General features: G+C 45.5%; 1 protein-coding gene across 8 annotated transcripts in view; it reads left to right on the forward strand.

Moving 5' to 3' along the window:
- Positions 1-27,200, forward strand: part of LOC132380423 (polycomb protein SCMH1-like) — a 211,319-nt gene that overhangs the window by 89,289 nt on the left and 94,830 nt on the right. For all 8 annotated transcript variants that reach the window (XM_059949208.1, XM_059949209.1, XM_059949211.1 and 5 more), the window contains one exon: positions 5,829-6,063. In XM_059949208.1, the coding sequence (XP_059805191.1) occupies positions 5,829-6,063 (235 nt within the window). The remainder of the gene's footprint in view (positions 1-5,828; positions 6,064-27,200) is intronic.

Genomic DNA, 27,200 nt, shown 5'->3' on the forward strand with positions numbered 1-27,200 from the left:
TTGCTGGATGCTGGCATTTCAAAACCCTCCTCGTGGTTTGGCAAGCATCCAAGAAGAACACGATCTCAACAGTAACACATCTGATCTTTCTAAGCGCAACAGAAATGAATTCTTTTTTCTGAAATTCTTTCCCCTTTATTGACTCTGTTCAGGAGAGGAAAAGCAAGCAGAATTCCTGCGAGATTGTATCTTCAAACTCCATAAATCAAGATGAAAATGAATAAAACATGGATTAAATTAGGAAAATGCAGGCTGATGAAGATGCCGCACAGCGATAAGGCCTTTGGCAGAAGCCCAAGATCTGGTGGTTAATTTTTAAGAGGTTTTTACAGAACCTAGATCATTAATTAGAAGTGGGGGTTGTAAAAAAGCCATGTGACAGCTGTGTTTAGGACGGACACTTGAACCAGTATGGAATGCAGAGATACAGGTAGATGTGGTCATTTAACTTGGTCATGGTCAGCACAGCTATTGTGGGCCGAAGGGTCTATTTCTGTATCCCTGTTCTATCAACAGGAGGAGTAACATCTCAACGTTCTGTCTGGGTCGCCTCCAATCTGATGGCATGAACATCAATTTCTCTAGCTGGTAATTTCTCACTCTTCCCCCCCACCCCCCAATCTTCCGCTTCCCCCTCTCTGTCTCCCCACTTTCTCTTTCTCTTCTCCTCGCCTGCTGTTCTGTGGCTCAATTGGTCTCTGCTAGAATAAACAGAAAATGTAGATGTACTCAATAGGGTGGGCTGAACTTGTGGGCTGAGGAGGGAGTTTAAGGTCGTGGACCAAGCATTGTCTTTTTCTACAGATGCTGTCCATCTTCCCTGGCAAGAATTGCTTGCATTTTTCTGCTTTGTTTCAGATTGTCTACATCTTTGGGCCTACAAAATAATCTGCACCCCAGAGCAGCCTTATCCCCACACTCATCTACAGGAAGGAGACTTCAGGCCCAGAATCAGCTTACTGAGTGAAAGATTTAGTTTGAGGCCACGCGACCTTTTTCGTGTTTTTTTTAAGATTTAAAAATTAGCTTTGTTTGTCACGTGTGCATTGAAGTGTACAGTCAATTGCATCATTTTGTGTCTTCGACCGATACAGTCCAAGGACGGGCTGGGGGGCATTTCGCCTAGGTCGTTCCAGAGAAAACAGCCCACGTTTTGGCTTGTGGCAAGTGTCGGCCCGACCTAGAACACTGGGTTGTTTGCTCTGGAGTGGTGGAGGCTGACTTATAAGATTATGAGAGGCATAGATAGAGTAGACAGTGAGTAACTGTTTCCCAGGGTAGAGGGCATGCATTGAAGGTGAGAGGGGGGTAGGTTCAAAGGGGATGTGAGGGGTAAGTTTTTTACTCAGAGGGTAGTGGATGCCTGTTATGGTGGTAGAGACATATACATTAGAGGCTTTTAAGAGATATTTAGATAGGCAGATGAATGTGAGCAAGATGGAAGGATATGGACATTGTGTAGGCAGGAGGGATTGGATTTTGATTTTCTTTTTAGCTGGTTAAGGGCCTGTCCCTGTGCTGTATTCTTCTCTGTTTTCTGGCATAGCATGGCAGCCACGGACTGACCTGTAGGTTGTGAAATGTGGGAGGAAACCGGAGGAAGCCTACATGGTCATGAGGAGAATGTACAGACTCCTTACAGACAGCAGAGCTGAACCGCAATCGCGGCACTGTAAAGCGTTAACACTTGTCATGACGCTACTATGCCACCCACAGTCCATAAAAATGGTTTCCGTTCTCAAGAGTAGGGCCAGCATTTGTTGCCCAACTCTTAATTGCCTCTGCAGTGGCACTGGCAAGCCACCTTTTGTGGTATTTCCACCAACTCATCTACATAGTTCCTTCAATTACTATCTTGTTATCTCATGTTCTCATTATTTATTGCTATTTATTTATATTTGCATTTGCACAGTTTGTTGTCTTCTGTACTCTGGTTGATCTTTCATTGATCCTGTTATAGTCACTATTCTATAGATTTATAGACAATAGACAATAGGTGCAGAAGTAGACCATTCAGCCCTTCGAGCCTGCACCGCCATTCTGAGATCATGGCTGATCAATTCCTATCAATACCCGGTTCCTGCCTTGTCCCCATATCCCTTGATTCCCCTATCCATAAGATACCTATCTAGCTCCTTCTTGAAAGCAGCCAGAGAGTTGGCCTCCACTACATTCCGAGGCAGTGCATTCCAGACCCCCCACAACTCTCTGGGAGAAGAAGTTTTTCCTTAACTCTGTCCAAAATGACCTACCCCTTATTCTCAAACCATGCCCTCTGGTGCTGGACTCTCCCAGCATCTGGAACATATTTCCTGCCTCTATCTTGTCCAATCCCTTAATAATCTTATATGTTTCAATCAGATCCCCTCTCAATCTCCTTAATTCCAACGTGTACAAGCCCAGTCTCTCTAACCTCTCTGCGTAAGACAGTCCAGACATCCCAGTTTGTTGTCTTCTGTACTCTGGTTGATCTTTCATTGATCCTGTTATAGTTAATATTCTATAGATTTGCTGGGTATGCCCACAGGAAAATGAATCTCAGGGCTGTAATATGATGACGTAAATGTTCTCTGATAATAAAATTTACTTCAAATTTTTGAACTTTTCAACTTTAAATTCTGTAATGCTATAGACCAACTTTTTTTATGCCATGGACCAAACTTGTTAAGCAAGAGGTCAGTGGACCTCAAGATGGGAACCTCTTCTTTGCCCTCTCTTACAAAACATAACAGACAGACGTCTTTTAAACCTTTTCAAGATGGACACAAGTCACACCCCCTTCAAAGTCCACGTCAGACTACTTTGTGGCTTAGCTTTTTTTCTTATAGGAGGATTTCTTTTTTTTTAATTGAAATGTAATTATTTTTAAAATGCAAAGTCTTAATTTAAGAAGCCTGTTCTGCAGCTGAGGTGGACAGCATGTATTCATTCCTAGATCCAAAGTGTGGAAGGTTCTCAATTTGTGGGAGTTTCTGCAGATGCTGAAAATCTTGAGCAATGCACACAAAATGCTGGAGGAACTCAGGTCAGGCAGCATCGATGGAGGGGAATAAGGAGTCGACATTTCATTCATCAGGTCGGAAAGGAAGGGGGCAGGAACCAGAAAAAGAATATGTTCTCTAAGTTCTGGTAACTTCTTCCCCTTCTCCCTTCTTCCTTTTTACATTCGCCATTCTGGTTCCCCTCTCAATTCTTCTCTTCTCCTCAACTCCCCATCTCCTCCCTTTGGTTCCCCTCCTCCTTTCCTTTCTTCCAAGGTCCTCTGTCCTCTCCTATCCGATTCCTTCTCCTTCAGCTCCTTAGTTCTTCCACCTATCTCCTGCGAGCTTCTGACTTCGCCCCCTTCCCCCACCCACGTACATCCCTCCTCACCTGGTTTCACCTGCCAGCTTGTCCTCCTCCCCCTCCCTCCTCCTGCTTCCTCTAGCTTCTACCCACTTCCTTTCCAGTCCTGATGAAGAACCTTGGCCCTAAAAGTTTAGCTGTTTACTCCCCTCCACAGATGCTGCCTGAACTGCTGAGTTCCTCCAGGTTCTGTGTGTGTTGCTCAAGATTTCCAGCACCTGCAGAATCTAGAAAGGCCTCTTCATGTGATGTGCTGTTCTATGTTTGTTTAAAACCAACAGAGGACTTGCTCTGTCGACGGTAGGACTCCAGTGAGTGTAGTGGAACAGCTGGTTGGTTCTGAACTGAATGGTTGAAAGAAGGTAACTGTTCTTCAGCCTAGTGCTGTGGGACATTAGGCTTCTGTCCCATTCCAACTTGCCAGTCCATGTCACCCTCAGGGTGGAGGACCAACACCTTATATTCCATTAGGGTAGCTTCCAATCTAGTGGCATGAATATTGATTTCTCCTTCTGGTTAAAAAAAAATTCCTTCCTCCATTTTTCTTCTATCACCCACTCTGGCCTCTTCCCTCTTCTCACTTGCCTCTCACCTCCCCCTGGATCCGCTCCTCTTTCCCTTTCTATGGTCCACTCTCCTCTCCTATCCGATTCCTTTCTCTCTAGCCCTTGACCTTTCCCACCTATTGCCTTCTAGCTATCCTCCTTCCCCTCATCCCACCTTTTTATTCTGACGACTTCCCCTTCCATTTCAGTCCTGATGAAGGGTCTCAGCCCGAAACGTTGACTATTTATTCACTTCCACTGATGCAGCCTGACCTGCTGAGTTCCTCCGGCATTTTGTGAGAGTCGCTCTGTACCTTCTGCCTGATGGCAACTCTGAGAAGATGGCACGGTCCAGACAGTGGAGATCTTTGATAATGGAGGCAGTGCCTCGTTTAGATACTACGATGGTGGGAAGGGATGTGCCCTGAAAGTTTTGGGCTGAGTCCACTGCAGCTTCTTAAGTTCCTGCATGTTCGAGTTACCATATCAGACAGTAATGCAACCAGTCAAGATATTTTCAAAAATACATCTGTGGTTGTTTGTTCAAAGTAACTTTTTATCAAAATATGTCCATGTCAGCATATACTACCTTGAGATTCATTTTCTTGCAGGCATTCACAGTAGAATAAAGAAATAAAATAGAGTCAATCAAAACCTACATACGAAGACTGAGAAGCAACCAATGTGCAAAAATAACTGTGCAAATGCAAAAAAAAATGAAAAATAATAATAATAAATAACAGTGAAATTTATTATTATTAAAATTATTCCAGGTAATTGGGTCACATTGTGATCAGTACATTTTAACCCTATTAAACATCTGCCCCAGTTCACTAAAGTTTCATGGAAATAAGTTCGAAGTTCAAACCAAATTTGTTATCAGATGTAATTTTTATATGTTAATATGATGCTAACCATTATCAAATAAAAATATTTTTAAAAAGACAAACTACCATTTAACTGAGTAATAAATATTGATTGGGTTGAGTTGTTCTCCAGTCTTGGCTATTTACTTGCAAACGTTTCTTCAGCATACATCAGTGCACTGTTGATTGTGGTGTGTCCTGCCAATGCTTAGTCTTTACATACTTTTCAATCAGCTGATTGAATGCCATTTGAGAAACTCAGTAGTGATGTGGTGAGGAAAACTCGTCGTGTTGCAAACTTCGTGCGTTGTGGTCAACCAAAAGCACACTGACACCATTTAAGAGCTGTTTGCTCTAAGCACGGTGCCATCAATGGTGACACAAGTGCATGCGACTGAGTCTAGTTAGAAACTGTTCGGCAACAGTCTCTGTCCCAATTAAGGGGCATTTTGTCCCAAATAAATGACGGGAATCCCGGCTATTTCCTCAATTAGCTTTTGCTCCCTCAGAGCTGTCCCAATTAACTGATGGCCCAATTAACTGGAATACACTGTATTGAGAACATGCATTGTAGCGTCCTTGAAAGTGAGTCCATAGGTTGTGGAATCAGTTGAGTGTTGAGGTGAATCAAGCTATCCACAATGGTTCAGGAACCTGATGGTTGAACAGTAGCAACTGATGATGTGGGACCAAAGTCTCCTCTACCTCCTTCCTGGTGGCAGTAGCAAGAAGGGAGCATGGCCTGGATGGTGGGGGTCCTTGATGATGGATGCTGTTGTCTTGTGACAGTGCTCCTTGTAGATGTGCTCAGAGGTGGGGAGCACGTCTTCTCTATGTTAGTGTTTGGTGACCAGCTGAAGCTTCTCCACCTCCTATGTAAATAAGGGCAGGTGTGTTTTCCTTTTGATTGCCTCCGTGTGCTGTGCCAAGGATAGGTCGTCTGATGTGTTAACACTTTTCTTCCTAAAGTACTAGACTATCATGTTCTGGAGTAGTGGCAGTGTCAGTAAATTTTGGACATTTAACTAAACATCCATTTCAATTTGTCTTCCTCCCCTCCCTCGTCCCACAGTCGTGCGTTCCACCTGTCAACGAGTTCAAGATCGGGATGAAGCTGGAAGCCAAGGACCCTCGGAACGTCACCTCGACCTGCATCGCCACCGTGGTCGGAATAACTGGGGCGCGACTGAGATTGCGGCTCGATGGCAGCGACAACAAGAACGACTTTTGGCGCTTGGTGTACTCGTCTGATATCCAGCCCATCGGAAGTTGTGAGAAGAACGCGGGGATGTTGCAGCCCCCTTTGGGTAAGCTGGGGTTCATTGCTCGGTTCACCGATTATCTCTGTCTGGGAGAAACTGGGAACGTCATGCTAATTTGTCTTCTTAGCGTGCTTTCCTGGATTCCAGGGCCATGTACTAAAGCCAGTCCCCAAATCTCAAATGTGACCGCACTTAAGAATTATTCCCTTGATTACAAAACCCTTCAAGGTGTTCTGAAATTGAATTAAGAAGCAGTCCACTGATGCAGATGATCTCCTACTTCTCCTCGCCTGCTCAACACAGTCCTCCGGTTCCTTTCCTTCACTCTGTCCACTGCAAGAGGTAGGATTTCCCGGTAGTCACCCATTTCAACTCTCCATCCTGTTTCTATTTCAACATGTCGGTCTGTGGCCTCCTCTACTGCCGCAGTGTGCTCACTCTCAGATGAAGGAGAATCACCACATGTTTCACCTGGAAAGCTTCCAATCTGTTGGCATTAATTTCCATTAATTCCTCTGCCCTTGCCCTTCTCTCAATTTCCATTCATCATTCTGGCTCCACGCTCACCTCTTCCTGTTTTCCTCACCTGCCCAACATCTCCCTCTGGTGCCCCTGCCCCTTCCCTTTCTCCCGTGGTCCACTTTCCTCTCCTATCAGATTCCTCCTTCTTCAGCCCTTTACCTCTTCCTCCTATCACCTCATAGCTTTTTACTTCACCCCCCCCCCCCCCCCAACACCTGCTTATTCCGGCTTCTTCCCTCTTCCTTTCCTGAAGAAGGTTTTTGGCCTGAAATGTCAACGGTTGATTCCCCTCCATAGATGCTGCCTGACCTGCCGAGTTCCACCGGCCTTTTGTTCACGTTTGCTCAGATCGGCAGAGACAAAGAAGCTGTCTCTGTTGCAAATGGAAGGCTGGGCTGCACTAATACAGAGCGCAGCCACTGCTGACCGGACTGAGCGAAGCGCTGGGAGGATTTGGCACCTCACAGGGCGACATGGGTTTCTATCTCAAAGTAACATCAAAGACTGTGGGGCTTGAGGGTAATTCTGGGGCAAGTAGAAACACCTTGACCCACTAAGGCAGGGCACCACGGAAGACTGAATGTGAGCCGTAAGGTTAATTTTGAGGGAAATTGGGAGCAGCCCCATTCGCTAGCAAAGGACGGCCATGGAATGTCTTGTGGTCGTGCAGGCATTCTTCCTCTATGTCTACCTATAGACCTGGATGTGTTATGACACAACATGTGTTTCTTCAGTTGTGGCACCATGCAGAATAAACATGCTTGTAAAGTTTCAGCTGCTGGCAACTGATTTATCACCCATTAGTCCTTTAATTACAGAAATTAAAACGAGTGGAAGCCTGGTTTACAGGTCTGATCCTGCTCTGAAAGGATTTCCTCCTCCTCCTCCTCCTGAATTCTTCTGGATGTGAGAAAATGATTAGATTGGAATCAGTCCTAAGTCTATCTAAATATCTTACATACTTAATTACTGCCTGTTATGCTGCTGGTGCTCTATCTCTGACGTGTCCAAGGCTTCCACCATCGTGTCGGTAGCTTCCTCTCGGTTTTCACTCCTGTCAGTCATGCACGTCCCGGGTGGAGACTCAGGAATACCGTCACGCTCAGGTGTAGAAGGATTCTTTGTTGCTTGTTTCCGTAACAGTTTTGGCTTGCCAGTCAGGGTTGTTAGCGCTGAGCTGAACCCCCTGGAACCTGGGGGACCAGTGAGCCACTCTTAGTCTGGCCTCTACCCTTTGACCTGTTCAGCATGGGTGACCATTTGTTACTTTAACTGAGAGGTTCCCAACTTGGAGTCCAAGGGCCACATAAAAAAGGTTGGGAACCCCTGTCTTAATGCAACCATGAAGACAAATTCATAGTTGCAGAGTTGGATTGGGAAATTACTGTCGTTGTGTTTAACAGCAACTTGTTCAACCCTCAGACAGTCTCTGAGGGCAGAAATGGCTAATACGAGGGGGGAATTTGTTGGGTGGCACGTTGGCGTAGTGGTAAGCACAATGCCTTACATCACCAGCAATCTAGATTGGTGTTCAACTCCCACCAGTGACTGTAAGGATCTTGTATGTTCTCTCAGTTTCTTCCCACGTTCCAAAGATGTATGGGTTAGGGTTAGGAAGTTGTAAGAAGCCAGAAGTGTGGAAACACTTGCAGGCTGACCCCCATCCTCAGAGTGTGCTGGCCATTGATGCAAATGACGCATTTTAAAGTACAAGATTCAAAGTAAATTACTATCTATTTATGGAGATACAGTGTGGAAAAGGCCTTTCAGGTGATGACGCCCAGCAACCCTCCAATTTTTAATCCTAGCCTAATCACAGGGTGATTTACAGTGACCCAATTAACCTACCAACCGGAACGTCTTTGGCCCGTGGGAGGAAACCGGAACACCCAGAGGAAACCCATATAAACATGGGGAGAACATACAAACACTGTCCTTAAAGGCAGCGACGGGAATTGAACCTGGGTCACTGGTGCTATAAAGCGTTGTGCTAACCACTATGCTACCATGCCACCCTGGCATAAAACTTAATTTACTCTATAAGCTGAAAAATAATATATCAAGGTTACTTATCAAAGTATATAAATATTACCATATACAGCTCTGAGATTCATTTTCTTATGGGCATACTCAATAAATCTATAGAATAACAACCAATAACAGAATCAATGAATGACCACACCAGCTTGGGTGGTCAACAGTGTGCAGAAGATGACAAACTGTGCAAATTCAGAAGGAAGAAATAATAATAAGTAAACAATAAATATCGAGAACATGAGATGTCGAGTCCTTGAAAATGAGTCCATAGGTTGTGGGAACATTTCCAAAAGGAGGCAATTGAATTTGAGTGAACTTATCCCATTTAGTTCAAGAGCCTGATGGTTGAGGGGCAATAACTGTTCCTGAACCTGGTGGTGTGAGTCCTGAGGCTCCTGTACCTTCTTCCTGATGTCAGCATTGAAAAGTAAGCATGTCCTGGGTGTTGGGGGTCCCTGATGATGGACGCCGCTTTCCTGCGACAACACTCCGTGTAAATGTGCTCAATGGTGGGGAGAGCTTTACCTGTGATGGACTGGGCCGTCCTTTTTGTGGGATTTTCCAGTCAAGGGCATTGGTGTTTCCATACCAGGTGTGATGCAACCAGTCAATATACTCTCCAGTGCCCGTCTATAGAAGTCTGTAGAAGTTTTAGATGTCATACTGAGTCTTCGTAAATTTCTAAGAAAGTAGAGGCACTGCCATGCTTTCTTCGTAATGGCACTTACATGCGATAACATCTTGAGCTGATGGCATCAGCTGGAAGAGAGCGCGTTGTGGGTGCTGGGAATCCCTGATTATGGATGCTGCTTTCACTGTATGTTTCAATGTACATGTGACACATAAGTCTTTAGTCCTTAACTCCCTGCTCTAAGGCAATGATAAAATTGTGTGTTGTTAACCCATGTACATCATTGGGCTGCAGTAAAGTGGGGTTCTAAATGGAGTCAAAGGCAAGTTCCTTGACATTTGCACAGGTGAAATTAAAAACTTGCAGCAATATCTTGGGCAACGTTCACAAGAAAATCACACAGTACTGTGCAAATTCTCAGCAGATACGTATAAGACTTTTGCACAGTAGTGTAGTAATTTTATGTATTGCAATGTACTGCTGCCACAAAAAACAGCAAATTCCATGATGGACATGGAGTGATGATAAACCTAACTCTGAAATGGGTCTCTGTTGTGGACTGAGAGTGGGAAGGGGACAGGGGGAGGAGAATCACAGTTAGGAAAAGGGGAAGGGAGAGGAGAGGGAATGGGAAACACCAGAGAGACATTCTGTAATGATCAATAAGCCAGTTGTTTGGAATTAAGTGACCTTGCCTGGTGTCTCAGGGCTGGGTGTGTCTGCACCTGTGCCACACCCACCCCTGGCACTCCTTCACTGCCACCTGTCCCACACCCTTGCAGTGGCACTCCAATCTCACCAATCCCAACATTCTTTGCTCCCACCAGATTCACAAACTCGCTTTCCACTCCACTTTGACAAATACTGTACTGTACAAAAGTCTTGGGCATCCTAGCTATTGATATATGCCTAAGAGCTCTGCATAGTACTGCATTAAACATAAATTATGCACATTTTTTTTACAGGAAAACACAGTAAGTGTGGATAGAATAGAAAGTCAGGAACATTTTCCAAGAGTGAAAATGGTTAATATGAGGAGGCATAATTTTAAGGTGATTGGTGGAAAGTACAGGAGGGATTGTCAGGTAAGTTTTTTACAGGGGTTTATGGGTGCGAGGAATGTGCTGACAGGGGTGGTGGGAGAGGCAGGTATTATACTTCAGGGACTTTTAAGAGACTCTTAGAGAGGCACATGGATGAAAGGAAGACGGAGGCCTGTGCGGGAGGGGAAGGATTATATTGAGTTTCGAACAGGTTCAAACTTCGGCACAAATTTGTGGGTCAACAGGCCTGTACTATGCTGCTCTCTTCCTCCGTTCCCCACTCCAGCCCCTCACCTCTTTCCACCTGCCTATCATCTCCCCAGGTCCCCTCTTCCTTCCCTTTCTACTATGGTCCACTTTTTCTCCTATCAGATTCATTCCTCTCCAGCCCTTGACCTTTCCCAACTCACCTGGTTTCACCCACGACCTTCCAGCTAGCCTCTTTCCCCACCTCCCAACTTTTTATTCTGGCCTCTTCTCCCTTCTTTCTCCATCCTGAAGAAGGGTCTTAGCCCAAAGCGTCAACGGTTTATTCATCTCCATAGACGCTGCTGGACCTGCTGAGTTCCTCCAGTGTTTTGTGTGTGTTGCTTTCGATTTCCAGCATCCTCAGAATCTCGCCTCCCCGGGTCCCCTCCGTCTTCCCTTTCTCCTACAGTCCAGTCTCCTCTCAGATTCCTTCTTCTATAGCCCTTGACCTTTCCCACCCATCTGTCTTCACCTATCACCGTATAGCTACCTTCCTTCCCCTCTCATCATCTTTTTATTCTGGCATCTTTCCCTTTCCTTTCCAGTCCTGAAGAAGGGTCATATGAGGTACTCAATGACTCTCAATTGATTGAGGTTCAAATCAGTTACCCAATGACCGTCACTTGACCAGGGTTCCAATGAGATACCCAAATACTGTGACTTGCCCAGGGTTGACACCCCTTAGCTTCGATATTCATTGGAGAAGTAAATACATGAAGATCCCGTTCCAGGAAAAATCACTGCCAGGGAGGAACGGGTTAAGGGCTGGATTGGAGCTGCTGAGCGATCTTGTGCTGTTTTAGTTCATGTGTTTATGTTATAGGAACAGCTGTCCAATAGCCAGGACACTGAGACGAACTGATGTAAACAAAATAGCAGTCACTTTTCCAAGTTGGTTCACCGCAATTAGAATTCATTTACTCTAGGAAATGAAAAATAATATATCAAGATTTACTTAGTGTTTCAGTCTGGGTGTTAAACTGCCTAAATCCACTTAGATTATAAACTTTCCCAGATCTGTGTTCGGTTACGTCACAAACACATGGCTCATCGGAAAAAGCAGACCCATTTGGTTTGTTTTCACCGATGAGACAAATGAAACTTAGAAGATCGAAAGGAGATTTGATAGAGGCATACAAAATTATGAGAGGTATAGATAAAGTAAATGCAAGCAGTCTTTTTGGGTGGGACTATAACTAGAGGTCATGGGTTAAGGGTGAAAGGTGAAAAATTTAAGGGAACATGAGGGGAAACTTTTTCACTCAGCGGCTGGAATGCGGTGCAAGTGGTGCATGCGAGCTTGATTTCAACATTTAAGAAAAGTTTGGATAGGTACATGGATGTTAGGAGCGTGGAGGGCTGTGGTCCCAGTGCAGGTTAATGGGGGTAGGCAGTTTAAATGGTTCGACAGGGACTAGATGGGCCGAAGGGTTCGTTTCTGTATGACTATGCAAACATCAAGGTAACAAAAGCACAACACAAGGCTCTTCGAGAAGCCGTCGCTCTGCTTCTTCTGAAAGTAGTACTGCCTCAGCTGTGGGTATTTCCACCAGTCCCAAGTTTATTTTACAGTTATTCCCTTTGATATCAGCCTCAGAATGTACGACTTGACTTTAACTCCATTTTCAGCATGCAGACTTCGAGTTATACCGGTTATGGCATCAAAGGATTACAGTTAGAGTCATAGAGCACTCGGAGTAGATACAGGCTCTTTGGCCCATCTAGTCCATGCTGAACTATTATTCAGCCTACCCCATCGACATACACCCGTACCATAGCCCTCCATCAGAAACACAATCGATGAAGTTTATCACCACCGAATCATGAAGTTTGTTGTTTTGTGCCGTCCGTACAGTGCAATGCGTCTCCCACCGCTCTCTGTAAGGAGTTTCTATGTTCGCCCCTTGGCTGTGTGGGTTTCCTCCCACAGCCCAGAAAGATGTGCCAGTTGGTATGTTAACTGGCCATTGTAAATTGTCCTGTGATTAGGCTTGGGTTAAATCTGGGGTTGCTGGGCTGCGCAGATTGAAGGCCTGGAAGGATCTATTCCATGCCGTATCTCAACAAATAAATTAGTAAATAAAATACACTATAAATTACCTGGCACTTGCCCACACAACATAAAGGACGTATGTGCAGAAAGGTCCCAGGAAAAAGGCCAGTGACATCTTGAAGGATCCCACCCACCCTGGGACAGAAGGGTTTTGGTCCAAAACGTCGACTGCTCTTTTTTCCATCGATGCTGCCTGACCTGCTGAGTTCCTCCAGCATTTTGTGTGTGCTGCTCTGGATTTCCAGTGCCTACAGATTTTCTCTTGTTTGAAACTGAGGTTACAGTGTCTTTCACATCCTAAAATACCCCGGGATATTTAAAAGATTAGTGAACTGAAGACCCAAGTATTTTGAGGGGACTGGAATCACAAATAGCTGAGATGAGAGGATTTCCTTGTTACCTCTGTCATCTAGTCCCAGAGGGACTGGTAAAGTACTGACAAAAATAACAGGGACGGGGCCCGTGAGCTCGCCTCTGCTCCTGGATGGATTCAGTAACTGAAAGATGCATCTCTGAGCTGACAGAGCAGTGACAGATGCTTCCGCTCAGCGTAGAGGCAAACGCACAGAGATGGCTCTTCTCCTGGGCTTTCTCAATCCTGCAGCGTGACCCCTGAAGATTTCCTGTGCCTGCTGCGAGAACCCAGGCCTATTTTTACCAGCTCTGCTCCCCTATAGTGCTTTCCATCTGTTCAGGAGAGGCTTTTCACCTGTGGTTGACAAGTTCCATATTTTTCAAAATAAATTGCACTCTGAACTTCATGAAAACTGCACCTTAGAAAATGGCTGAAGGCTGGTTTTCAAACTGTATTTATTATCGAAGTATGTATACATTATACAACCTTGAGATTCATCTCCTAACAGGCAGCTGCAAAGCCAAGAAACCATCTTTTAAAAAAGACCTTCAAGCACCCGATGTGCAGAGGGGAAAAAAGAAATCATGCAAGGAATAAACACAAGCAAATAGCATTCCAAGCTGAAGTCCTGCAAAGAGAGTCTGTCCACGGGCCCTTAGTTCAGTGCAGAGTCGAGTAACCGTCACAGAACAGCAAGCAGAGCTGGCCCGTCCCTCATTTCAGGCCTCGATACCCCAACCTTTTCGATCTGGCTCGGCACCTAAATTGTTTTCTAAGTGTCGGGTTCAATTTATTCGATACGCTCTGGGGTCTGTACCCGACCTTTTCATCTTGTCCCGGCCCTTAAATCAGCATACAAACCTTGAGTTCAGTTGCTTCGATGCGCTCTGAGACCTGGAGCCCACCACCTCAATTTGGCCTGGTGCCAAAATCATTGTCCACGCATCGGGTTCAGTTGTATTGGTACGCTTTGAGGCCTGGGCCCTGTTGCTCAATTTGGCCCGGTGCCGAAATCGTTGTCCACGCATCGGGTTCAGTTGTATTGGTACGCTTTGAGGCCTGGGCCCCACTGCCTCAGTTTGGCCTGTAGCTCACCTTTCTGACTTGGCGCAGCACTGAAATTGGTGTGCAAGCATTGGTTTCAGTCTTTTCGGTACGGTATGAGGCCTGTAACCAACCTTTCTAATTTGGCATGGCACTTAAATATTAACACCTTTTGTGGACTGGGAATGTCCCAAAGCATTTCACAGATAAGGAGGAACTTTCAAAGCATGCTGCGCATTGTAGTGAGAACCCACAATTACCATTGGGATAATAATGAAAGCAGATACTGTAATCATTAGCAATGTTGCATCAGAGTCAGGTTTATTATTATTGCCTTATGTGACATGCAATTTGTTGTTTTGTTGCAGAAGTACACTGCAAAGACATAAAATTACTATAATTTATAAAGCAAATCTTTTGTTCGTCATGTGCTGTGTTCTATGATGTGAGTGATCATGGTCTGTCCATGACCATGTTTGTTCTTGGGGAATTTTTCTACAGGACTGGTTTGCCATTGTCATCGTCTGGGCAATGTCTTTACAAGACGGGTGACCCCAGCAATTCTCAATAGAGTCATAGAAAAGTACAGAGCAGGAAGACGCCCTTCGGTCCATCAAGTCCATTTAAAAAGCCTTCTCCCATTGACCTGCACCGGGATCATATCCCTCCATACCCCTACCATCCATGTCCCTAGCCAAACTTCTCTTAAACTCACATGAACCACTTGCACTAACAGCTCATCCCATGACCCTCCGAGTGAAGACGTTTCCCTTCAACTCCCACCTTTCCCCCTTAACACATGACTTCTGGTCATAGTCCCACCCAACCTCAGTGGAAAAAACCTGCTTGCATTTACCCTATCTGTACCCCTCATAATTTTGTATACCTCAATCAAGTCTTCTCTCAATCTTCTACGTTACAAGGAATCAAGTCCGACCCTATTCAATCTCAGACCCGGCAACATCTTTGTAAATTTTCTCTGTGCTCTTTCAAACTTATTTACATCTTTCCTGCAGGTGGGTGAAAAAACTGCAGACAATACTCCAAATTAGGCCTCACCAACGACTTGTACAACTTCAACATAACATTCCATCTCCTGTACTCAGTGCTTTGATTTATGAAGGCTGATGTAGTGAAAGCTTTCTTTATGACCCTATCTACCTCTGTCAGTACTCTTCAGAGATTGTCTGCCTGGTGTCATTGGTTGCATAACCAGGACTTGTGATGTGTCACGTGAACATCCATTACCTGCTCCCACGGTTTCCTGTTACCCTGACTGGGGAGTTGAGCGGGGGATGCTAAGCAGGTGATACACCTTGCCCAAGGGTGACCTGCAGGCAGCGGAGGGAAGGAGTTCATTACACCTCCTTTGGTAGAGACGTATCTCCACTCTGCTCCATTATTTATGCGTCTTCCAGTAGTTTACTGTCTGGTGCTATACAGTTGCTGCAAAACGAGTTCCACATCATCTAAAGTGAGTGATAATAAATCTCATTTTGATTCTGACTTGACCATTGCCATTTCCCATCCCCTTTTCTGTCTCTCACCTTATCTCCTTGACTCCCCATCGCTTCCCCTGGTGCTCCACCCCCAGCTTTTCTCTCTTCCATGGCCTTCTGTCCTCTCCTATAAGATTCTCCTTTCTCCAGCCCTGTATCTCTTTCACCAATCAACTTCCTAGTTCTTTGCTTCACCCTCTCCCCCTCCTGGTTTCACCTGTCACCTTGTGTTTCTCTCTCTCACCCCCCTCCACCTTTTAAGTCTACTCCTCGACCTTTTTTCTCCAGTCCTGCTGAAGGGTCTCGGCCCAAAGCATCAACGGTACTGTTTTCCATAGACGCTGCCTGGCCTGCTGAGTTCCTGCAGCATTTTGTGTGCTGAGGGAATTCCAATGCAACAGTTCACCATGGACTTACGGACAAAGAACTGGGAAGGATCATCACTTATCCTTTTAAGAAAGATTTCAGTAATTACTCTAGGAAGTGCTTGAGGGAAAAAGATTAGCTGCTTTCTAAGGTATCCTAGATGAGGGTATGAGAGGGAAAGGAAGCGAAAGGCAAGCTGAGTGAGTTGAGGGATAGAGAATGGGAGGACAGTTGCCCGCACACACCAGTTAAACTGAATGGACTGCCTGTCTGATGTGTATTCTGTGTAATTCTGCCCTGCCGGAGGAGAGTCCTCCTGCGAGTCCCTAGCAGTGTCCACCCTTCAACCAATATTACCGGAGAGAAGTTATTTGGATTTTATCTGTCGTCTGCAGGAACTTCACGAACACAATTGGCCAACATTTATACATGACAACTTCCATAAAACGTCAGGTCTAATATCACTGACATATATCATGAAATCTGTTGTTTCATGACAGCAGTGTAATACATAAAAAATGCTATAAATTACAGTAAGAAATGTATATAAAAATTAAGTAAGTAGCACAAAATTAGTGAGGTAGTGTTACTAGATTCATTCAGAAATCGATGGTGGATGGGTTGAAGCTGTTCCTAAAACGAGTGTGTGTGTGTGTGTGTGTGTGTGTGTGTGTGTGTGTGTGTCTGTGTCTGTCTTAAGGCTCCTGTGCTGCTTGCCTGATGGTGGTAATGAGAGGAGAGCATGTCCTGGGTGATGGGGGTCCTTAATGATGGATACTGCATTTATGGTGATGAGTATAGGAGGGAGATTGAAAACTTGGCTGATTAGTCATCTTCGTCAGGTGCTGTGCCCAATTTGGGCTTTGACTGCCATGGCCCACACACTCCTGTTTCGGGTCAAGTGGATCAATTTATTTCTAGTTCTTTGGCTGCCGTCTCCCATCATCATTTGCCTTTGCCTTCCTCTTGCTTTCTTCCCTTCAATCTTTCCCATAATCACTGTGCATTCTAACTCCTCTTTCTTAATCAGACGTCTAATGAAGTTACGTTGCCTTTTCATGATCTCATACATTATTTCTCTTTCTGTGCTTGCTCTGTTCATGAGCAGTACTACAATGATAACCTCATGCTCAATATCAGCGAGACCAAGGAGACCAGAGGTCCGTGAGACAGTCGTCATTTGAGGAATCAGAGGTGGAGTGGGTCAGCAAGTTTAAATTCCTCGGTGTTATCATTTCACAGGATCTGTCCCGGGCCCAGCACATAAGTATCATTACAAAGAAAGTACGACATCGCCTGTACTTTCTTAGAAGTTTGCGAAGATTCGGCATGTCATCTGAAACTTTGCCAAGCTTCTGTAGGTGTGTGGCGGAGAGTATATTGACTGGCCACATCACAGCCTGGTATGGAAACGTCAACGCCCTTGTACCAGTCCATCACCGGTAAAGCCCTCCCCACCACTGAGTGCATCAACACGGTGAGCTGTTGGAGGAAAGCAGCATCCATCATCAAGGACGCTCACCATCTTCTTACTGCTCACTGCTGCGGGAGATACAGGAGCCGCAGGACCCACACCACCAGGTTCAAGAACAGTTCAACCCTTCAACCATCAGTCTCTTGAACCAGAGGGGATAGCTTCATTGGTCCCATCACTGAACTGTTCCCACAACCAATGGCCTCACTTTCAAGGACTCTTCATCTCATGTTCTCAATATTTATTCCTTATTATTATCATTTTTCTTCTCTTTCTTTCTGTATTTGTCATTTTATCTTGTATATTGGCGGTTTTACTGATTCCATTGTGTTTTTTGTATCTACTGCGAATGCACACAAGAAATTGAACCTCAGGCTTGTATATGGTGCCAAATCTGGTACTGTACAAAACATGCTATCTATCTATCTGTCTAGGTAATTTGATTCTAAACAATCGGTTTATTGATCATTACAGAATGTCTCTTCCCATTCCCTTCCCCTTTTCCCAACCATGATTCCCCTCTCCCTGCTCCCTTCCCACTCTCAGTCCACAATAGAAAGCCATATCAGAATTGGATTTATTATCACTCACATCTGTCATAAAATGTGTTTTGTTGTGTGGCAGCAGTACAGTGCAATACATAAAATTTCCACAGTTCTGTGCAAAAGTCTTGGGTACCTTAGGCTAGGGTGCCTATGACTGTTGCCCAGTTCTGTTTGTAATTTGATAATAAATGTTCCTTGAACTTTGAAATGCTGCATTTTAGAAACTGGGACTAAGTATTTCATAGAATAGAGGATATTGCACCACAGTACTGGCCCTTTGGCCCACAATATAGTGCCAACCTTTTAACCTACTTCATGATTAACCTAACCCTTCCCTCCCACATAGCCCTCATCTGTTTTTTCATCCATGTGCCTATCTAAGAGTGGTGTGGAACAATGGGACCTCAGAGTAGAGAGGTATGGTTCCCTGAAAATGGAGTCACAGACAGACAGTGACTTGGTTGTTAAATAATGTCTCTACTATAATTAACTATTGAGCTAACCGAGGGTGTGGCCAGCATCTAATAGGCTGCTGGCTTTGTGGCTGTGGACTCACTTTTGTGAACTCCAATTCTGAATGCTATTTGTTTACTTTTATTGTTTGCACGATTGTTTTTTCTTTCTCACATTCTGTGTTTGATGGTCTTTTTTTAATGGTTTCTACTGGGTTTCTTTGTTTTATGGCTGCCTCTGAGGAGACAAATCTCAAGGTTGTATATACACACTTTGAAAATAAATGTACTTTGACCTTTGAATTATTTAAGTGATCCACTAAGAATATATGAAATGTCTTTGAAGCCAGCTGCACTTCCATGCATTGTATGTGGTAGTGTTTGATCCTGAAGCGATGTACCTGTGAAAGCAGGCTCATGAATGAACTAAAGAATACGTACACAACGTTGAGTTCTTCCAGCGTCGTGTACGTATTCTTTGATCCACAGCATCTGCAGTTGTATTTTTGTGTCATGAATGAACTATCTTGCTCCAAACATTGGCTTTGGCCACTAACTGGGACATTGGATCAGCCTTGCATAGACAAACCATGTGGAGCACAGCTCAAGAAATTTCCCTCAGCATCAAGCTGAATGGATTCAGCAAAGGGGGTATAGCCCAGGATGTAAGGACCCCTCAGTTAATAGCAGGGGTTCATGGCATAATAAAGATTTGGAATCCCTGAGGTGAAGTGAGACAATTCTCTTAGAGCAGGGCTTCCCAACCTGGGGAACACATATCCTCAGGCTCCAGGACAGCTTCTGTCCCACTGCGAAAAGATTATTGAGCAGTTCCCTAGTATGATATAATGGAGTCTGGACCTCACAACCTAACTTGTTGTGCCTTCGCATCTTCTTGTCTGCTCTGCACTGCTGGGAGGATCTCCCTATCATGTAGTCTAGTGTCGTTTTGTGTTGTTTCGTGTAGCACCGTGGTCCTGGAGGAAAGTTGTTTCATTTTTACTGTGTACTGGACCAGCAGTTATGGTTGAGATGACAATAAAAGCGACTTGACTTGACTTGATGATCCGCCTGGAGTGCTGCATGTGCTGGGCCTTTAGTATTCATCCATCCAGCATCCTCTTTGACTTTCTACCATCAGGCAGAAAACTCTAATGCATAAAACAAGAACCGTTAGGATGGAAACAGTTTGTTCCCTTAGGCCTTGAGGCTTCGGAACTCCCTGCCCCATCACATTCAAAGTGTCACTGATTACATAGAAACATAGAAAATAGATGCAGGAGTAGGCCATTCAGCCCTTCGAGCCTGCACCGCCATTCAGTATGATCATGGCTGATCATCCAACTCAGAACCCTGAACCTACTTTCTCTCCATACCCCCTGATCCCTTTAGCCACAAGGGCCATATCTAACTTCCTCTTAAATATAGCCAATGAACCAGCCTTAACTGTTTCCTGTGGCAGAGAATTCCACAGATTCACCACTCTCTGTGTGAAGAAGTTTTTCCTCATCTAGGTCCTAAAAGGCTTCCCCTTTATCCTTAAACTGTGACCCCTGGACTTCCCCAACATTGGAAACAATCTTCTTGCATCTAGCCTGTCCAATCCCTTTTGAATTTTATACATTTCAATAAGATCCCCCCTCAATCTTCGAAATTCCTGTGTGTTTCCTCCGTTCTGTTCCTTACAACATTTAATTTATGCACTTCAGTTTGTTTATTTGTGTGTAATCCATTTGTAGATTTCATCCTTATTTTCATAAGTTATCATGTGTTATGTGTACTGCTGAGATAGTCTGGAGAAACATCTCGTTTGATGGTGTACAAATAGTTAAATGGCGATAAACTTAACTTGACTTTCTCTGTAACTGCAACACTTTATTCTGCATTCTGTTACTGTTTGCCCTTGTTCTACCTCGATGACCTGCTGGTAATGAAATGATTTGTATGGCAGAAATACAAAATCAAGTTTATCACAATACCTCTGTCCACATCAGCAATAAAGCAATTTGCACAATTTACACTCTTCTCTCGGGAGAATCAGAATCAGGTTTAGTATCACTGGCATATGTTGTGAAAATCGTTGCCTTGGCAGCAACAGTACATTGCAATATGTAATAATAGAGAAAAAAACTGAACTGCAGTTAAAGAAAATTAGTGCAAAAATAGAAATTAAAAAAATTAGTGATGTCATGTTCATGGGTTCAGAAATTGGATGGCGGAGGGGCAGTTGCTGTTCCTGAATCATTGAGTGTGTGACTTCGGGCTCCTGTACCTCCTCCCTGATGGTAGTAATGAGAAGAGGGGTCTTCAGGCTCCTGTACCTCCTCCCTGATGGTAGCAATGAGAAGAGGGGTCTTCAGGCTCCTGTACCTCCTCCCTGATGGTAGTAATGAGAAGAGGGGTCTTCAGGCTCCTGTACCTCCTCCCTGCTGGTAGCAATGAGAAGAGGGGTCTTCAGGCTCCTGTACCTCCTCCCTGATGGTAGCAATGAGAAGAGGGGTCTTTAGGCTCCTGTACCTCCTCCCTGATGGTAGTAATGAGAAGAGGGGTCTTCAGGCTCCTGTACCTCCTCCCTGATGGTAGTAATGAGGGGTCTTCAGGCTCCTGTACCTCCTCCCTGATGGTAGTAATGAGGGGTCTTCGGGCTCCTGTACCTCCTCCCTGATGGTAGTAATGAGAAGAGGGGTCTTCAGGCTCCTGTACCTCCTCCCTGATGGTAGTAATGAGAAGAGGGGTCTTCAGGCTCCTGTACCCCCTCCCTGATGGTAGTAATGAGAAGAGGGGTCTTCAGGCTCCTATACCTCCTCCCTGATGGTAGTAATGAGAAGAGGGGTCTTCAGGCTCCTATACCTCCTCCCTGATGGTAGTAATGAGGGGTCTTCGGGCTCCTGTACCTCCTCCCTGATGGTAGTAATGAGAAGAGGGGTCTTCAGGCTCCTGTACCTCCTCCCTGATGGTAGTAATGAGGGGTCTTCGGGCTCCTGTACCTTCTCCCTGATGGTAGTAATGAGAAGAGGGGTCTTCAGGCTCCTGTACCTCCTCCCTGATGGTAGTAATGAGAAGAGGGGTCTTCAGGCTCCTGTACCCCCTCCCTGATGGTAGTAATGAGAAGAGGGGTCTTCAGGCTCCTATACCTCCTCCCTGATGGTAGTAATGAGAAGAGGGGTCTTCAGGCTCCTATACCTCCTCCCTGATGGTAGTAATGAGGGGTCTTCGGGCTCCTGTACCTCCTCCCTGATGGTAGTAATGAGAAGAGGGGTCTTCAGGCTCCTGTACCTCCTCCCTGATGGTAGTAATGAGGGGTCTTCAGGCTCCTGTACCTCCTCCCTGATGGTAGTAATGAGGGGTCTTCGGGCTCCTGTACCTCCTCCCTGATGGTAGTAATGAGAAGAGGGGTCTTCAGGCTCCTGTACCTCCTCCCTGATGGTAGTAATGAGGGGTCTTCGGGCTCCTGTACCTTCTCCCTGATGGTAGTAATGAGAAGAGGGGTCTTCAGGCTCCTGTACCTCCTCCCTGATGGTAGTAATGAGAAGAGGGGTCTTCAGGCTCCTGTACCCCCTCCCTGATGGTAGTAATGAGAAGAGGGGTCTTCAGGCTCCTATACCTCCTCCCTGATGGTAGTAATGAGAAGAGGGGTCTTCAGGCTCCTATACCTCCTCCCTGATGGTAGTAATGAGGGGTCTTCGGGCTCCTGTACCTCCTCCCTGATGGTAGTAATGAGGGGAGGGCCTGTCCTGTGAAAAGGCTCAATAGCATTTGCTGAAGGAAGAGCAGGGAGGTCACGTCCTGACCGATAGTTATTTCTCAAGTAGCATTGTTGCACAGTGTTAAAGATTAAAGATCAGCTTTATTTGTCGCCTGTGCGTTGAAGCGTGCCGTGAAACGTGTCGTTTGCGTCAGATCAAATGAGCGAGGATTGTGCGAGAGGCAGCTTGCAAGTGTCGCCATGCCGACGGCGCCACATGGCATGCCCACAGCTCCCTAACTGTGGTTGGAATGTGGGAGGGAAATGGAGCATGCGGTAGAAAGCTGCGCAGTAATGGGAGAGCGTACACAGCAGCGAGAATCAAGCCCCAATTGGTGTGCAAACTGATTGCTCTAACTGCTACACTACCATGCCGCCATTGTTAATGGGATTATCTGCACCGCATTACCTTGCGATTTACCGGAGCTTGATGTATACAGATTGGCTGTTTTGCTGCCAAAAATGTGATTGTTAATACAACCATTGTTGACAGAATGTCAGACGGGAACGAGAGGGCGTACAGAGGTCAGCTTGTTGAGCAGAGTCGCAGCAACAACCTTGCACTCAATGTCAGTAAGACCAAAGAGCTGATTGTGGACTTCAGAAAGGGTGAGATGAGGGAACACACACCAGTACTCAGCAAGGGATCAGAAGTGGAAATAGTGAGCAATTTCAAGTTTCCTGGCTGCCAATATCTCTGAGGATCCATCCTGAGCCCAACATATCAATGCAGCTACAAAGAGGCAAGACTGCAGCTATATTTCATTAGGAGTTCGAAGAAATTTGGTCTGACACCTAAATCACTTGCAAATTTCTACAGATGTATAGTGGGGAGCATTCTAACTGGCTGCATCACCGTCTGGTCTGGTAGGGGGTGGTGCAGAGGTGCTACTGCACAGGATCGAAACAAGCTGCAGAGAGTTGTAAACTCAGTCATCTCCATCATGGGCACTAGCCTCTGAAGTATCCAGGACATCTTCAAGGAAAGATGTCTCAAAAAGGCAGCGTCCATCATTAAGTACCCTCATCACCCAGGACATGTCCTCTTCTCATTGCTACCATCAGGAAGGAGGTGCAGGGGGCTGAAGACCCCTCTTCTCATTACTACCATCAGGGAGGAGGGACAGGAGCCTGAAGACCCCTCTTCTCATTACTACCATCAGGAAGGAGGTGCAGGGGGCTGAAGACCCCTCTTCTCATTGCTACCATCAGGGAGGAGGTACAGGAGCCTGAAGACCCCTCTTCTCATTACTACCATCAGGGAGGAGGTACAGGAGCCTGAAGACCCCTCTTCTCATCACTACCATCAGGGAGGAGGTACAGGAGCCTGAAGACACACACTCAGTGACTCAGGAACAGCTTCTTCCCCTCCGCCATCCGATTTCTGAATGACGTTGAGCCCGTGATCACCTCCTCACTGCTTTTTAATTTTTGTTTTTGCACGACTTATTTAATTTAACTATAAAATATTATTATATTTACTGTAATTCACTGGTTTTTTTCCCTCTATTATTATGTATTGCATTATACCAGTGCCACAAAGTTAACAGATTTCCCGACACATGCCAGTGACGCTAAACGTGATTCCGGTTGTGAACTCAGGCAGTAGCTCGTTGACTGTTAAACCCTTTGGGACATCTCGTGGTTGGGAAAGGCACCGCAGAAATCAAGCCTTTTGCTGCAGAGTTCAAAGCAAATTTATTATCAAAGTGCACATGTGCCACCATTTACAACACTGAGATTCGTTGTCTTGTGGGCATTCACAAAGAAGCACGATGGAATCAATGAAAAACACACGGAAGAATACAGGCAACCAACCAGTGTGCAAAAGACAACTGTACAAATACAATCAATAAATAAATAGATAAACAAGCAAGCAATAAGTAGCTGGCCGTTGGTGTTGTGGCATCCGCACCAGACTCTAAGACGAGTAGTCCGAGTTCAAATCTGGCCAGCCCCTTGCATCCATGCTGGGTTAAGCATTGAGCGAGCAACTCGGCCTCGGAAAAAACAGACAAGTGCTAAAGAAACGGCGAGGTTGCCACCTGATGCGTCAGAAGGCGCAAAGGAGGAGCAACGATAAACAATAAATATTGAGAACGTGAAATGAAGTCTTGAAAATGAGTTCATAGCTTGTGGGAACGGTTCCAGTGTTGGAGTGAGTGAAGTTATCCCCTCTAGTTCAAGAACCTGATGGTTGAAAGGTAATAATTGTTCTTGACCTCCAAAAGGACCACAGTCTTGTCTTAATGTTTGGAGGCTTGCGCGCCTCAGTGTCCCAGAGAGCTGTGTTGGCTGGAGTCAGGGCTTTATGCTTTGGCTCTTGGTGGGGTCACGCTTGCCAAACAGGTCAAAGGGTAGAGGCTGGATAAGAGTGGCCCACTGGTCCTCCAGGTTCAGGGTTTCAGCTCAGGGATAACATCCTTGACTCCTCAAAAGCAAAATTGTTACAGAAACTTGAATGAAGTTTCCTTCTTTGTGGCCAAGGACAGACATTGCTGCCCTAGGCCAGCGGCGTAACAGGCAATGAATAATAATAATTGCTTCTGAATGTGATGCTCATTGCCCGTAGATCTCTGGGCTAATTCCCTTCAGGAAATGTGGATGATAAATATGGAGTTACAACTCCAAACAGCCCAACAGATTTCTGGCAATGGTATCAGAACCTGGAAGTATTTTGTATAACTTAGTAATCTTGAGTTTCTGGCATCGTGTTTCGTAGCTTAAGCTCTGGTTACTTGCTTGCCTGTTACATTGCTGCTGGTTAGGCTAGTAATGAAGGTCCTCCTCCTCGAGTGATGTTGACTGCTTCCTCTCGGTTTTCAATACCGTCAGCCACGCAAGTCCCAGGTGGAAACTCAGGAATACCATCGCACTCAGTCGTAGAAGGATTCTTCATTGCTGTTTCCATGACAACTTTGTTTTTACCAGTCAGGGCTGTTAGCCCTGAGCTGAACACCCGACCCTGGATGATCAGTGGATCACTGTTAGTCTGGCCTCACCCTTTGGCATGGCTGACCCTACCAAGAGCCAAAGCGTAAAGCCCTGGCTCCAGCCAACATCGCTCTCCAGGTCATTGAGGCACGCAAGCCTCCAAACCCGACAACCAGGTTGTGGCCCTCTTGGAGGAAGCTGTGGTTATAGACAGTTTAAAATTGACTTTGCTGGACTTGCAGCTGCTGTAATCTATCACATCTTTTCTGGACTTGTCTGCATTCTTTGGGAGTTTCTCAGTTTTGGCTACTGTCGTCGTAAAGTTTCTTTGGCTTTACTTACTGAGGATTTTCCTGGTTAGGAAATGGGAGCTCAGTGTTTGTTAGCTCGGCACTGCAGAGCGACGTTAAATTGATCCTTGAATGTTTCATCCTGCTTAACAGCATTTTCAATTGGCTTCCTCCAGATCTGCCTCTGGTCAATCCTGATTTTAATGTCCCCATCACCAGTACCCTGCCAAGGCGTTAAGCTTGGAATTCAAGGTTCAAGTCACAATAATTTATCAAAGTATGGGTGCAGTATCCACCTCTGAGATTTGTCTTCTCCAGATAGCCAGGAAACAAAGAAAACCATGGAGGCTGTTCAAAGAAAAACATCAGCCACCCCCCCCCCACCATGTACAATTAAAAACAAATCGCACAGAGACACCAAGAACATCAAACTCCACCCCTCACACGAAAAACAACAAGTTGCACATACAGCAAGAAGGAGCGGGCGAAAGCGCAGAATATAGAAACGTAATACTAAAAAGAGATCATTTGAACTAGAGTTCAGTTCATAAATCGTAGTCGCAGAACTTCGCTACCATCCTCCAACAGCGCTGAGGGAAAAAGCGACCATTTGAATGTGGTGGCCTGCCCTCGGGGGCAGTGGGCGAGAGCCTGGTAGACTGCACTGAACACTTGCATGCCTCTACATTTCAATCTTCCTTGACACTTTACTTGGCGAGATCCTAGAACCTCACCACTTCCTCCTTCTCCTTTACATTGGAGAGCATGCTGTCTTGTTTATGTTACAGCCAACTGGCGAGGCTCCAATGCACTGGATCGCAAGGGGCTGCAGAGGATCGTAGACTCAGCCGGCTCCATCCCCAGCACAACACCCATCACCCAGGGCAGGCCCTCTTCTCATTACTACCATCAGGTACAGGAGCATGAAGACCCCTCCTTGTTACTACCATCAGGGAGGGACTACAGGAGCCTGAAGACCCCTCTTCTCATTACTACCATCAGGGAGGAGGGACAGGAGCCTGAAGACCCCTCTTCTCATTACTACCATCAGGGAGGAGGTACAGGAGCCTGAAGACCCCTCTTCTCATTGCTACCATCAGGGAGGAGGTACAGGAGCTTGAAGACCCCTCTTCTCATCCCTATCATTAGGGAGGAGGTACAGGAGCCTGAAGACCACTCTTCTCATTACTACCATCAGGGAGGAGGTACAGGAGCCTGAAGACCCCTCTTCTCATTGCTACCATCAGGGAGGAGGGACAGGAACCTGAAGACCCCTCTTCTCATTACTACCATCAGGGAGGAGGTACAGGAGCCTGAAGACCCCTCTTCTCATTACTACCATCAGGGAGGAGGTACAGGAGCCTGAAGACCCCTCTTCTCATTACTACCATCAGGGAGGAGGTACAGGAGTCTGAAGACCCCTCTTCTCATTCCTACCATCAGGGAGGAGGTACAGGAGGCTAAAGACACACACTCAACGAATCAGGAACAGCTTCATTCCCTCTGCAGTCCAATTTCTGAATGGACAGTGAACCCATGAACACCACCTCACTACTATTTTAGGCTCTCTTTTTGCACCACTTTTTAAATATATATTTCTTATTGTCATTTATGGTTTTTTAAATGAAATATTGCAAAGTCCAAAGTAATTTTTTATCATCAAAGTACATACATGTCTCCATGTATCTCCCTGAGATTCATTTTCCAGTGGGCATTCACAACAAATCTATAGAATAGTAACTATAACAGGATCAATAAAAGATCAACCAGAGTGCAGAAGACAACAAACTGTGCAAATGCAAAAAGAAGAAACAATAATGAATAAGCAATAAATATCAAGCACCTGAAATGAAGAGTGCTTGAGAGTGAGTCCTTTGGTTGTGGGAACATTCAATGACGGGGCAAGTGAAGTTATCCCCTTTGGTTCAAGAGCCTGATGGTTG

The sequence above is a fragment of the Hypanus sabinus genome, chromosome 24, assembly GCF_030144855.1.
Source record: "Hypanus sabinus isolate sHypSab1 chromosome 24, sHypSab1.hap1, whole genome shotgun sequence".
Classification (NCBI taxonomy): domain Eukaryota; kingdom Metazoa; phylum Chordata; class Chondrichthyes; order Myliobatiformes; family Dasyatidae; genus Hypanus; species Hypanus sabinus.